Source organism: Bison bison, unplaced genomic scaffold (genome assembly GCF_000754665.1).
Source record: "Bison bison bison isolate TAMUID 2011002044 unplaced genomic scaffold, Bison_UMD1.0 scf7180017864381, whole genome shotgun sequence".
Lineage (NCBI taxonomy): Eukaryota > Metazoa > Chordata > Mammalia > Artiodactyla > Bovidae > Bison > Bison bison.
In genome coordinates, this window is record NW_011494953.1 from 2,577,943 (window position 1) to 2,591,491 (window position 13,549).

The 13,549-nt window shown below is 44.3% G+C and overlaps 1 protein-coding gene across 1 annotated transcript in view; it reads right to left on the reverse strand.

The window, feature by feature from the left end:
* Positions 1–7,104, reverse strand: part of PSMD4 (proteasome (prosome, macropain) 26S subunit, non-ATPase, 4) — a 9,293-nt gene extending 2,189 nt beyond the window's left edge. The window contains exons 1-6 of the mRNA XM_010857517.1: positions 7,021–7,104; positions 2,610–2,750; positions 1,283–1,397; positions 822–908; positions 511–579; positions 82–297 (exon numbers count right to left, since the gene is read on the reverse strand). Coding sequence (XP_010855819.1) covers positions 82–297; positions 511–579; positions 822–908; positions 1,283–1,397; positions 2,610–2,750; positions 7,021–7,046 — 654 coding nt within the window. The 5' untranslated portion in view covers positions 7,047–7,104. The remainder of the gene's footprint in view (positions 1–81; positions 298–510; positions 580–821; positions 909–1,282; positions 1,398–2,609; positions 2,751–7,020) is intronic.
* Between the last annotated feature and the right edge of the window lie 6,445 nt (positions 7,105–13,549).

A 13,549-nucleotide genomic window follows, 5' to 3' on the forward strand; every position in this document is an offset into this window, starting at 1 on the left:
CTAGCCCTAGAGAAGCTACATGCTGTGTGAGAAGGATCAAGAAGGACACCTGGGCGCTCCTGGAGGTCAATGTTTGCTCACCAGGGCCAGCTCAGGATCAGCGCTGGGATCCACTCCAAATTCAAAGTCACTGGCACCAAGACCCAGCATGGCACCACCTTCCCCAGCCAGAATGGGCGAGCTGATGAGGGCATCAGCCAAGCTGGGCCCAGGAGGCACTGTCACCAGGTGAGAACCGGTTCCATCTTTGCCATTCAATGTGTTTACAAAAGCGGTCAGCTTTTCTGTGTTTACCTCCTGGGGAGAGAAGAACACAGGAGGCTCTCCTTCCCGGCCTGCCCCCATTCTCTGCCACCAGCTCCTGTCTGCAGCCCCTCACCCCCATGCAGACACTCCTCTAGGCAAAAACTGTTCTCTATTTACAATCAAAGCAGTCACTGGCCCCCAACTGGTCCTTACTCACCTCTTCCCCCAAATTGATAATGTCAACATTTACTTTCCCTTACTCACCTCTTCCCCAAAATTGATAATGTCAACATTTACTTTCTCCTTCTTGAGGCGTTTAGCCAGTTTCACCAGCTAGGAAGAAGGGGAGAGAAATGAGGAAGTCTGTTCTATACCACGAGGCAAGGTGACATACATCACAAGCATACATGAGAGGGAGGACCTCTCCAAGGCCCCAACAGAAAAACTGAATTTTGTACAACCTCCTTTCCCCAAATTCATGGACCCAATGCTTCTTCCTGACTCTCCCAAGAGCCAACAGAAGCCCCCTCCCAAACATGTGGTGTCCAAACTCCCCGGCTGTCACTTGGACTCACATCCTTCTCATTGTCCTCCACAGGGCTTCCCACAAAGGCAATGATTCGCATCTTGTGATTCTTGCCCTGCCGGTGCTTCAAGGCCAGCTTGAAAAGGAAGAGGAAGTTCTTGGAGTCAGCCACAGGAATCCCCCAGCTCTTTCCTATCACTCTCTCTTATGGCTTCCATATACTTTGAGCCTATCATCACACTCACGCCAGATTTAAACCCCCTCCTCCTCCCTTCCCTTCTCTCTGTGCCTCTCTGTGGATAAGGAAGAGGGGTTAATTCTCCATTCTAGGGACTTCCCCTTCATGATCTTCACTGATCATCCCACTCTATCTTTTCCACTCCTTTCTCTACATCATCTCTCTTCCCTGGTGCTGGTTCTCACTCCAAGAGTCTAGGGGGGAAATGAGTAAGGGTGGAGGCAGAATCCCAGAGCAAGGAGGAACCACCAGAGAGACCCTGCAGGACTCACATGGGCCACGCGGATGCCAGTGCAGAAGGTGATCTTGCCCTTGGGCTGGACAGTGTGAAGCTTAGACAGGATGCGGCCAGTGTCTGGGGTGAGTGTGGTCAGCACTTCACAGTCACTGGAATGGGGAAGGAGCACTTCTGTGATTTCAGGGTAGGACAACTGCCTCCGAACTGTGTTCAACTCATGTTTTCTTTAGAGACCTTGATGATAACTGTTATCTCTATTTTTCCTAAACAAACATCTACTGTTTACAGAGTAGATCTTCCAAGTTCTCATCACAAGGAAAAAACTTTTAACTATGTGAGACATGGATATTAATTAAACTTACTGTGGTGATCACTTTGCGATATACACATTATCAAATCGTTACGTTGTATACCTCCAACTTACACAGTGTTACACGTCAACGACATACAACTGGAGAGTAACTGGAGAAAAATAGAGAAAAATCCCTACTGTGTGGATATGAAACACAGAAGATAAGAAGGGGGTCATTTTGAGAGAAGCTTGCCCTCTTCCAGTATGTCCCCCAACCTCTCTCATGCCATCTTCCTCTCAGGGGCCTGAGAATTCTCTACAATAGCTGGATGCTCCTTCTTCTCTCCTATCCTCTTCATTTTTAGACTCATTTTCTGGCTAATAACATGAATGCTGGGATGGGCAGTCACTCATTTGCGGATTATCAGTTCCTAAAACAAATTACTTTGGGGGTAACACGATGTGTGACATATGCCCTGGGAAGCTGACCCCAAATCACTTTTTATTATCTTTAAAATACAGTGAGGACTGCCCCGGTGGCACAGTGGCTGACAGTCCACCTGCCAACGCAGGGGACACAGGTTCAATTCCTGGTCCAGGAGGATTCCACGCGCCTCAGAGCAGCTAGACCTGTGCGCCCCAACTACCGAGACCGTGTGCCTAGAGCCTGTGCTCCACAGCAAGGGGAGAAGCCCTTGGGCTTAACGAGAAGCCCAAGCACCACAACTAGAGAGCAGGCCCCCCAACCAGAGAAAACCTGCATGCAGCAACAAAGAACCAGCACAACCAGAACATTAAAAATAGAAAAAATAAATAAAATAGAATACACTGAGATTTTATCACAGAAATTAAGCTTCACATTTCTATTAAATTCAGGTTGATATTAATTTTTTAAAAAACAAGTTGCTGCTTATATTTATATGGAGTAGTGAAGAAGGTAGTCTAGGAAGGTGATGGGCAAAAGCAGCCTCATGGAATCTACGAAAAGGCAGTGCCCTAGCGCCCTAGTGGGTCACAGACAGGAATCGCTCCGCCTCCCCCGCACGCCCGCCCGCCCTGCGCCACCTACTTGGCCAGTGTGATGAGGCCCACGTTGTTCTCAGGGTTGCTGCGGGTCTTGGAGTGACAGACTATATTGACAGCATCCTGTTGGGCCTGCAGCCGGGTGGGTAAGAAGTCCCCATTCCGCATGTACTCACTGTTGTCCACGCTGCCAGGTTAGAGGAGAAGCAGGAGACAGGCCACACTGTGAGGCCTGAGACATTCCGTCCAGTCCCAGGGACCACCCCCCTACCCCCAACAACTCTCCCATGAGGGGTGCCATGAGGCAGTGGCTCTCAGTCTTTGTGGACAGAGGATCAGCTGCAACTTTTTTTTTTTTTAATATACACATGACCAAGCCCTCCTCTAGACTTACTGACTCAAAATAACCAAAGGCAAAAAACCTTTTTAAATCTCCACAAGTAATTGTGTAAGTACGCAAGGCTGTGATCTACTAATGTACCATGTCCACCTTTTTATAAGGTGCCTTAGTATTATCAATCATGGTCGTGGAGAGACACGCTATCTGCTATTAAAATAGGAGTATTCCAAGGCAGGAAATCAACAGGGCAACTGAAAAATATTTATGAAATAACACACACTTGGCAGCACTGAATGTAGGAAAGTACAATCTAAATTATCTGGTTAAATGTTCAACAGCTTTGACAGCTGGACTGAACTGCAAAAACGAGGTTTCACAGATCTGGGGGTCTCACGTATTCTATCCCTATAGCTTTTCACAATCTGTAAGAATCCAAGTAACATGAAATACAAGCACCAGGTTCCCGGAGACCAAAAGAAGGCAGAGAAGTAAGTAAGTTATCTACACCCCAGAAGAGAATGAATTCTTGACAGACTGAGGTCCCTCAAAACACTGAAAGCAAGCAGCAGACTCAGAGACAGCTCATCTCTCCTGGCAAGCTAAACGGGCTTGGAGGCCATTTTTTCTTTAGTATCCTTTGCCAGGCAATAAATACAAACCAAAAATGATGAAGAGAGGTAATTAAGAAGCTACTGGAAGACAAGCAGAAAAGGTTGGAAGGGCAGTGTTCAGGCAGGTTCAAATCCCTACTCTACTACTTGATAGTTCTATGGTCCTATAAGGAAGCTGCTGAATTTCTCTAACATCCAGGTACCTCATCTGTAAAATGGGTTTTATTATACCTACCTGGATAGTGCTGGCTATGAGGATTAAGCTCACAGAAAGTACTTAGCACAATGCCTAACAGTAAGCACGATACACAGACCAGTTCTTATAGAGGAAACTCAATCTATATAAAGGAGGTCAAGGGCAGACTTTACTGACCATGCTCCATTCTTTTTTCCCTGATACACTGTTTCCAATTACTCTCCCAACAGGGAAATAACTGCCTTCCTAGCTTCAATACAGTGGTGGCTAAATATATGAAACAATGGAAGCTTTGAGGATCATCCAGCTGGAATAGCTACTAAGTACAAAGGCTGTGGGCAAGACCAGCAGATGGATGAAGGCTGGAAGAAAGATGTCAGAGGAAGACCTGGGGGCGGGAGGAGAGGGGTGTTGGGGGCGGCTTGAGAGGGAGGAAGAACCTACTGTGCAGAACAGGACAGCAGTCCTCATACTGTCACGAGTGCATCAGAACCACTCTGAGGGTGACAGTGCTGGCAGTGGTAAAAACAGATGCTTGCACACCTACATGTGCCCCCTAAAAACTGCAGTTTGGTTTTCCCAACATTGAACTTTATACAGACAGGATAATGCATGCATTTCCTGTGACTACTTTCGCTCAAAAGTAAGTAATTTTTCCCAATTAAAGTTTATATCAAAATAAGGGCTGACAAAATTATCCAGCTATTCCATAAAGCTTTCATCTAAAAAAAATAAAATAAAATACAGATGCCTAAGCTTCCCTGGCTAGGAGTCTGAGCCACCAGACCAAGCAGAATCAAATATACACAACTTTTTAATAAGCTCCTCCAGAGAATTCTGAGGGACAGCAAAGCATGAGAAAAGCAGTGGCTTTCACTGCTATTCTATGGCTGGGCTGTTACAACAGGCTGCCAATGCATCACTCTGGACCTAATCTTTCCTCCTATACCTCAAGCCAGATCAGCATTCTTAAATCCCATTTTGTATACAGCTCTGGCTCCACCAGCCTCAGAACGTTTTCAGTAGTCCTCTATTGAAGGGTAAAGGGCAGAATTCAGCCTCCTCAACCCGACACCTGTGCTCTTCTACCTGGCTGCATCCCCCTTTCTCCAAAAAAGGGAACCACCTTCAACCAACAACCGAATAATGAAGTCACACTAGTCCAGTTTCTACTCCCTAAACAAGCCTTGAGAATGTACACTTCAGCAGCTTTCCTTATGCCCTTCTCCTTACATGTAATGGCCTCTCCTTAACATCTGTCTAAGTCCCTTCAGGGACCCTCTTAAATTCTTTCCTGAGGACTTCTTAAGCATCATGGCAACTAACAGATGCACAGTGCTGCGCAGTTTACAGAGCACCATGACACACACTGCCTACCTGTGCTATGAGAAAAGTAGATGTTACTATTACATTCTCATTTTAGAGCTAAAGTGAGAGATTTACTACATTCTCAAGAACATGCAGCTGGAAAGTACCCAAAACACAGGTTTTTGGATTCCAAATCCTGTCCTCTTTCTACTCTTAACTTGCTTTCTCCCAGAGGCTGCCATATTTAGCAAATGAAAATACAGGGCTCCCAAAATTCCCTGGTGACACAGTGGTAAAGAGTTCACCTGCCAATGCAGAGAACATGGGTTCGATCCCTGGTCTGGGAAGATCCCACATGCTACATAGCAACTAAGCCCGAGTGAGCGGCAACTGCTGAGCCTGTGTGCCACAACTACTGAAGCTCTGGCGCCTAGAGCCCGTGTTCACAGCAACCAGAACCCTGCAAACCCTCACAACAAACAGTAGCCCCGGCTCCCAGCAACCATAGAAAGCCCAGGCAAAAGCAATGAAGACCCGGCACAGCCAAAAATAAGAGAAAATACAGGACTCCCAGTTAAATCTGAATTTCAGACAAACAACAGAAACTTTCTAGTGAAAGTATGTCCCATGCAATATGTGGGACACACACATAGCCATTTTGATATTAAAAATAATTGTTTATCTGAAATTCAAATTTTATTGGGCATCCTATGTGTTATCTGGCAACAGTATCTTCGCAGCAAAAAGAAAACCCTTAGGTGTCTGTCCCATGCAACTGGAGATTTGTGTGTGTTTGTGTACTATTCTGTTTTCATTCTAGGCTCACACTTAGAAGAAACTCTTGAAACCTTGCAAAAGTGTGGTCCTCAGTTCCTAATAGCTACTCAGCCACGTCTGAGACTGATGAAGACAGAGAGCTCACTGGATAAGAGCCGAAGCGTCTTTGAGTCAGATAATCCTGGGTTTAAACCTAGGCTCCACCACTTAATCGGCTGTGTGATTTTGTGTAAGTCATTTAAAACTGCCGAGACGCGGTATCCTCATCTGTAAAAGGGAGGGAGTATTGTGAGGCTTAAGTGAGATGAAGCAAATCAAATGCCTAGCATTTAGAAGGTAGCTTAGTCGGTAAGGGCTTCCCTGGTGGCTCAGACGTTAAAGTGTCTGCCTGGGTTCGATCCCTGGGTCTGGAAGACCCCCTGGAGAAGGAAATGGCAACTCACTCCAGTACTCTTGCCTGGAGAATCCCATGGACGGAGGAGCCTGGTGGGCTATAGTCCATGCGGTCACAAAGTGTCGGACACGACTGAGTGACTTCACTTCACTTCACTTCTTAGTCGGTAAAGAATCTGCCTGCATTACAGGAGATCCGCATTCGTTCCCAGGGTCGGGAAGATCCTCTGGAGAAGGAAATGGCAAACCACTCCAGGATTCTTGCCTGGAAAATCCCAGGGACAGAGGAACCTAGCGGGCTACAGTCCGAATGGCCAAGAGTCCGACACGACTTAGCGACTAAGCCACAAACACTTATAAAGTACTCTTGTAGTGCCTTTGACGGTAACACCAGGAAAAGCAAAGGAGTCGGCGACAAGTGAATGGGGAGAGGAAGGGATTTGAAACTCTCTTCCTAACTAACACTCATCATTTTGAAAAGAAGAGAGGAAGGCAGAAGACTATCATGGTGAGTCCGAGAAGCAGGACTCTAGCTAAAGACAGATGTAGGCTGGTCTAGAGAAGACGACGCTGTGATGGAGAAAAATAGCAGGGCCGGTCAATGACCGTCCGCGGACTGAGGGTTAAGAGGGCTACCTCGGGCCTGTCCGTCTGGAACTACCTCTGGGGCCCCGGGATGACTCAGGGAGTCGCTGGAGCTCCTTTCCTCCCGGCCCAAGGCCTCATCTTTTCCACCAGGCCCCCCTCCCCACCCCAGGCCCGCCCGGCCTCCGAGCTACAGGCGCCCCCGACCCAGTCCCGCTCCCCAAGGGGGCCCGAGGTGGCTCCTCACCAAACCATAGTGCTTTCCAACACCATCGTGCCTCCTTCCTCCCTCCCCGACCGGTTCTCCTAGACCACTAAACAACAACTCCTCCAATTGGCCCAGCGCGCATCACCAATCACTGATCTCGGTTGGGCCAGCTGGTTCCGCCTTCATCCCCGTGTTGCTTTCTGGGAGTTGTAGGCGCTGCCAGAAAAAAAAAAGTGGGAGCTGTTTGGGGCGGAGGGAGGGGCCAAGTAACACAAAAAAGTGGGCCACACCTCCACCTGCCCTGCCATTCACGTTTTCTGGTGGCGTTCCTTGCCGAGATCTAAGAGAAAATGTGAAGGAACTTCTGAAAGTGCTGAGGCTATATCTATTCCAGCATCATCTTTTTTAAAAAAGTGGTGGGATGACTACTGACTACTGACTTTTCAGCTCCCCCGGTTCCCCATGGCACTTTGTTCATCAAACTACTAAGCACTTATACCTCTGAATTGCATTTGTTTGTGTATCTGTCTTTCCCATTTCATTAAGGGCAAAAGAAAGTGAAAGTGTTAGTCACTCAGTCGTGTCCCCCTCTTCGCAACCCCATGAATTGTAGCCCGCCAGGCTTCTCTGTCCGTGGAATTCTCCAGGCAAGAATTCTGGAGTGGGTGGCCATTTCCTTCTGCAGGGGATCTTCCCCAATCCAGGGATCGAACCGATCTCCTGCACTGCAGGCAGGTTCTTTACCGTCTGAGCCACCAGGGAAGTCCCAATTAAAGGCGAGAAAGCTGTCAATCTCTGCTATGCCTAAGTCCACGACAAAGCCTGACGTATGGTAGGAAGGCAGAAAAAAGTTTAATGAATCAATAATTTTAACTAATCTCCCAAAGAATGGGAGACAACCTAGTCAATCATTTTCGCTTTTTAATCAAGAATCACATTTTAGGGACTTCCCCGGCAATCTAGTGGCTAAGACTGTGCTCCCAGTGCAGGGGGCCCCATCCCTGGTGAGGGAACTAGATCCCACATGCCACAACTAAGACCCAGTGCAGCCAAAAAAAAAAAAAAAAGAATTACATTTTTAAATGTCTTAGGGGATTTCCCTCCCGGTACAGTGATTAAGACTCTGCACTTTCAGTGGAGGGGCTGTGGGCTCAATCCCTGGTCGGGTGACTAAGATCCCACATCTATCATGGTATGGCCAAAAAATAAAAATAAAATTATTTTAATTAAAAATGCCTTGGCTGGAAATTCCCTGACAGTTCAGTGGTTAGGACTCTGCACTTCCACTGCAGAGGGCACCAGTTTGTTCCTTGGTCAGGGAACTAAGATCTGCATGCCTTGGCCTGGCTATAAATAAATAAATAAATGCCTTGGCTTACCTACACACACACTCCAAAGAAAAACTGGAAATTCCAGGTGTCTATTTTGGAGGACGTGGGGGAAGGAGCAGGGAACCCAGACATGACTACAGAGATGGTAGATGGAGATGGCAAGTGTGTTGTAGACATTACATAGATATTGATAAAGTTCTAATGGATATGCTCAAAAGTTATTGGTGACCATTAAAGGTATAGGAGTAAAATCTCTGTATTACTAAGGGGAAAAAATCTGTTACTATAATCTAGACAAGAAAAGGAAGAAAAATAAAGCATAGAAAAATCATTAGTGAAAAGTTCAAATATAAACAAAATATGAATGTAAGACATACCAAACTGACAAAAGGTGAAAAATAAAAGGAAAGGAAAAAACAACATATCAGGCAATAGCAATAAAAGAAAGCATGTGTAGCTATATAAATATTGTACAAATAGAAACCAGAGTCTCTTGAATTGCAGGTGGATTCTTTACCAGCTGAGCTACCTAAAAGTCCAGCTATATACATATTGTACAAATAGAAATCAACATAAATCGGTGAAGTCAAATCCAAAGTATTTCATAAAAGATAAGATTCAACAACAAAAAATGTTCTGAGTTAATCAGGATAATGCAACTCTAAAGACAATTTGAACATCAGGAATTATTATAAATTAGTGTTCTTCTAAAATGTATAAGTAGATAAACATTCAGCCCAAACTAAAGGAAGTGAATAGGAAGTGAATTAATACTGTCATCACTGTTTTGGGATTCATCATGTCTATACAGGGAGGTTGCTGTCACCATCTCAGCCTTAGTCAGATACTTAACAGATTGTGACCAGTTTTTAATTACACTTTGAAAAGTCCTTGTAGATATTGCAAATACAAAATAGGGTGGTCATAAAAAAATGAGTTAGTAAATAGGTCCTATATGATGGATTTGATTCAACCTGGAGAATGCAGAATTCATACTCTCTTCATACAGAAGATGTCCTGTTAGAACTATGTCAGAAGCTGTTCAGTGAAGAGATATGTGAGTTGCAAGAATGATCATGAGATCATGAGAGGTGTAATCTGATAGGATTAGAGTTCAGTAAAACAAGAGCTCCAATATGAAAAAAAGCAAAAACAATTCATTTACCTGTGGGTCAGACACTATTCTAGGCACTTGGAAGGAAACAAAATAAAGTCTGCCTTTGTGGAGCTCGCTTTCTATGGGGGAAGGCAGATAATGAACCAATAAGTCAATGTTGAATAACGATGACACTAGGGTAGATGTGTGTGTGTGTGTGTGTTTATATATAAACAGGATATTAGGGAAGACTTACAATTGAAAAGAGACTTGAAGGATACCTGGGGAAAAGAAAAAGTGCAAATGCTCCAAGGCAAGAGTGTATTTAAGAACATGATGGCCAGTAGAGACTAGAGTAGAGGGAGAGAAGAAATGAGACCAGAAAGGCAAAGGGAGAAGAAAGGTCGGATTACGTACAGCAGTAAAGATTATTTTAAGGACTCTGAGATAGGAGCTGTTGGAAAGTTTCAGCACAGGGTCTGTGTTTTAACAGTTCACTCTGGCTTCTGCATTGAGAACAGACTGTGGGGGAAAGAATAGGATACAGACCAGTTAGGAGACCATTTCAATAATCAGGTATGATGGTGGCTTACTGTAGGGTGGTAACAAGATGTGAAAATAGTGACATATGGATGAATTTTGCATATGTCATAAGATATAAAACTTAGGGATTTCCCTGGCAGTCCAGTGGTTAAGACTCCATGCTCCCAATGCAAAGGTCATGGGTTCAATCCCTGGGTCAGGAAACTAAGATGTCACATGCTGCTTGGCCCACCCCCGCCCCTCCAAAATTCTATGATACAAAACTTTAAAAACTTGCCAATGGATTTGATGGAGGATGTAAGGAAAGGGGGTGTTCAGGGGTTATTAGAGTTGGTTCTAAGCAACTATTTCTGAAGATGGGCTAGGAGGGGCAGGAACCAGCAATTCCGTTTTGGACATATATTAGGTTTAAGACGCTTATTAGACACCTAAATGGAGATGTCAAGTAAGTGGGTAGATATGAGTTTGCAGTTCAGACAAAAAATCTGGGCTAGAGATAGAAATTTGGGAGTTTTTAGTTGATCATGAGGTGACAGGGGAGTTGGACAAATGATACAGGGCCTTTAGGACTTTGAGAGTGAAGGTAGGCTAAAAGAAGGGGTCCTATGATTGAGCCCTGGACTTAATCATACATTTTGAGGCTAGAGAGAAAAGGAGGAACCAGAAAAGAGGATGGAGATGGAGCAGTGCAGCGGCACCTTGGTGAGGACAACCAGGAGGAAGCACGTGGTATCCCAGAAGCTAAATGAAGAAAATATTTATTTCTAGGAGTGAGTAATAAACTGTCAGGTGCTGCTGACCTGTCAAGTAAGATGAGGACTGATATATTTAGCAACATGAAGGTCATCAGTGACCTTAGAGTTCAAGAGAGATTGGGGTCAAAAAGCTATTTGTAAAAACTCATTTCTAAGACAAGTTTTCCAACTTTGATCACTGGATATTATTAAGGAATTACTAATTTTTAAAGGCATGGTAATATTGTTGTATTGTACCTTTAGCTCTTGACCTATATGTTGAAGTGTTTATGCATGAAATGATACAATGTTTGGGATTTTTTTTATTGGGGGTGTAGCTGCTTTTGTCTGGGATTTTAAAAACAGTATTTATTTGGCTGTGCCAGGTCTTAGTTGCAGCATGTGGGATCTAGTTCCCCAACCAGAAACTGAACCCAGGCCCCCTCCACTGAGCAGAGTCTTAGCAACTGGACCACCATGTAAGTCCAGGTGAATCCCTGTGTGGAATTTAACATAATCCTTTGGAGGTGCAGAGAGAAGGGAAGGGTTGGGTAGAAGGTATAGATGAAACAGATTGGCCTTATTTACAGACAAGTATTGAAGCTGGGTGATGCATACATGTCAATTTACTATATTTTTAGCTTGAAATTTTCCATAATAAAATTAAAAAAAAATTCTTTTCAAAAAGAGAGGGAAAATTGGAAACAGCTGATGCAGTTAATGGAGAAGGAAACAGCAACCCACTCCAGTACTCATGCCTGGAAAATCCCATGGACCGAGGAGCCTGGTGGGCTACAATCCATGGGGTCACAAAGAGTCGGACACGACTGAGCGACTTCTGTGTGTATGTGTGTGATGCATTTAATGAACTTTTAATGGGCCCCCTACATTGGGAGTGCGGAGTCCTAGCCACTGGACCACCAGGGAAGTCCCTTTGATGAACTTTTAAGAAGTAATTTTACAAAAGATACTGATTTGTTTTTGGGTCTTTGAAAAGCTAAAGAATGAACAATTTAATCTGAAATCTACTTTAACTAGCAACTCTTTGTTTAAAGAATGAATGAGACTCCATCTGTGATAAATAACTTTTTTGACTAGCTGCATTTGACATGTTTAAGAGTAAAACATTAGACTAGGATTTCCAGGTTATATATCCTATAGTTTGATTTTCCTCATTTTTGGAATAGGCCCTACTTGCAAGTGAATATAGATGGTAGGGTACAGCTGTAAAGTAGTAGCTGCTGCTCACCACTAGAGGGACCCTCTGACCACCACAGGGTATCCAGTACACCCCCAGTTGCCTGAGTAAGTTGAAGAGTGACAAGCTAAGAGCTGCCAGCAGGATCATTTTTCCCCTAAGATACGTTCAGATTTAATTCCTATTTGGGAAAAAGTCTTCTTATCCAGTCTAAAGAAGGACTGAGCCTCTGACTTAAAATTCAAAACGTTGAGAATCCTCAATTCCTCCTTCATTCCAGTTACTTGTTCTATCATAAAATTTATTACCATCTCAATTCTCTTCCCTCCTCTCCAGTTGGTATTGCCATCATCCTAAATGCACATTACTTCACACCTAAATTATCCGTCTAACTTGTCAACTTTTTCTATCTGCTGTGATAGAACTATCATCAGATTGGCTTTGGAATTCTTTTACATCCCACTTATGGACAAAAACATTCTACACTTCCCTGACTACAGCTTAAAATAAAAATCCCTCAGCTTAGCAGCCAGGGTTTCCAGTGTTGGCTCCACCCATACTTATTCCAATATTCTCCCTCAGATCTCCCTCCACCATTGCTTTCACCATGGTCTCTTCCTTGCTCTCTGCAACAGGCCATTCTGTTGGGAGCAGAGACAATGCTGCTGTCCTCGACTGTCAAGCGCTCATGCCCATTCTCATACTTCTAAGACACTTGTGCTCAAGTGAAACTTTCCCCAACACTTCAGGCCCACAGTAACCTCTAATTTCCCTTCTTTAAAAAAAAAAAAAGTGTTTATTTTTGATTGCACTGGATTTTCCCTGCTGTGCATGGGCTTTCTCTAGTTCTAGTGAGTGGGTTCTACAGCACAGGCTTAGTTGCCCCTTGGCATGCGGAATCTTCAAGGAGCAGGGATCGAACTCATGTCCCTTGCTTTGGCAGAGGGATTCTTAACCACTGGACCACCAGGGAAGTCCACTTCTAATTTTCTTATTTCATGCTCTGTACCACTCTTTCAGAAATCACATCTCATGTATTCTTTCTGTATGCATGTATGTTGTACTCTTCTGGACTCTGTAAACCCTTTAAGATCAATTACTTCTTTTAACCTTCAAATACCCAGAGCACTGACTGTTCTTACTCATTAGCTGCTGCATAATTTGTAGAATGATCTTAACAAAGTAGGGAATAGTGGTGTGGAAAGGAACATCATAAGCTCAACCTCACAGAAGTTAGAAAAACACATAGCTGAGAAAAGCAGTCTGTATACTTTTTTAAGAAAACTTGGAGCCAAGTTGAGGGAAGGAAAGGGAGAGAATCCTCGGGCCAACAAATCTTAAGCTTGCTTTTCCTACTGTCCCTCTCTTTTCCTCCTAAAGCCAAGCAAAATTTTGAGCTTTGGATCTCCAAATCCCTAGGCAACAGACCAAGATTAATTCCTTTTCTAGTCATTCACAGCTTTTCCTTGTCAAGTTTAAGTTGTTAAGATGGAGGAGGTGGCCAGAAGGTAACGAATGAAATCATTTCTCTCAGCCTGAGTTAGTCCAAAGCTGGAGTGAGGAAAACTGGAAAGGATGCACTCATTCCGGGCAGTATGAACAAACAGCCTGGGGTAGAAGGGTGGAGCAGATGGTGTATGATAAAGAATCTAGAGGAAGCAAGAAG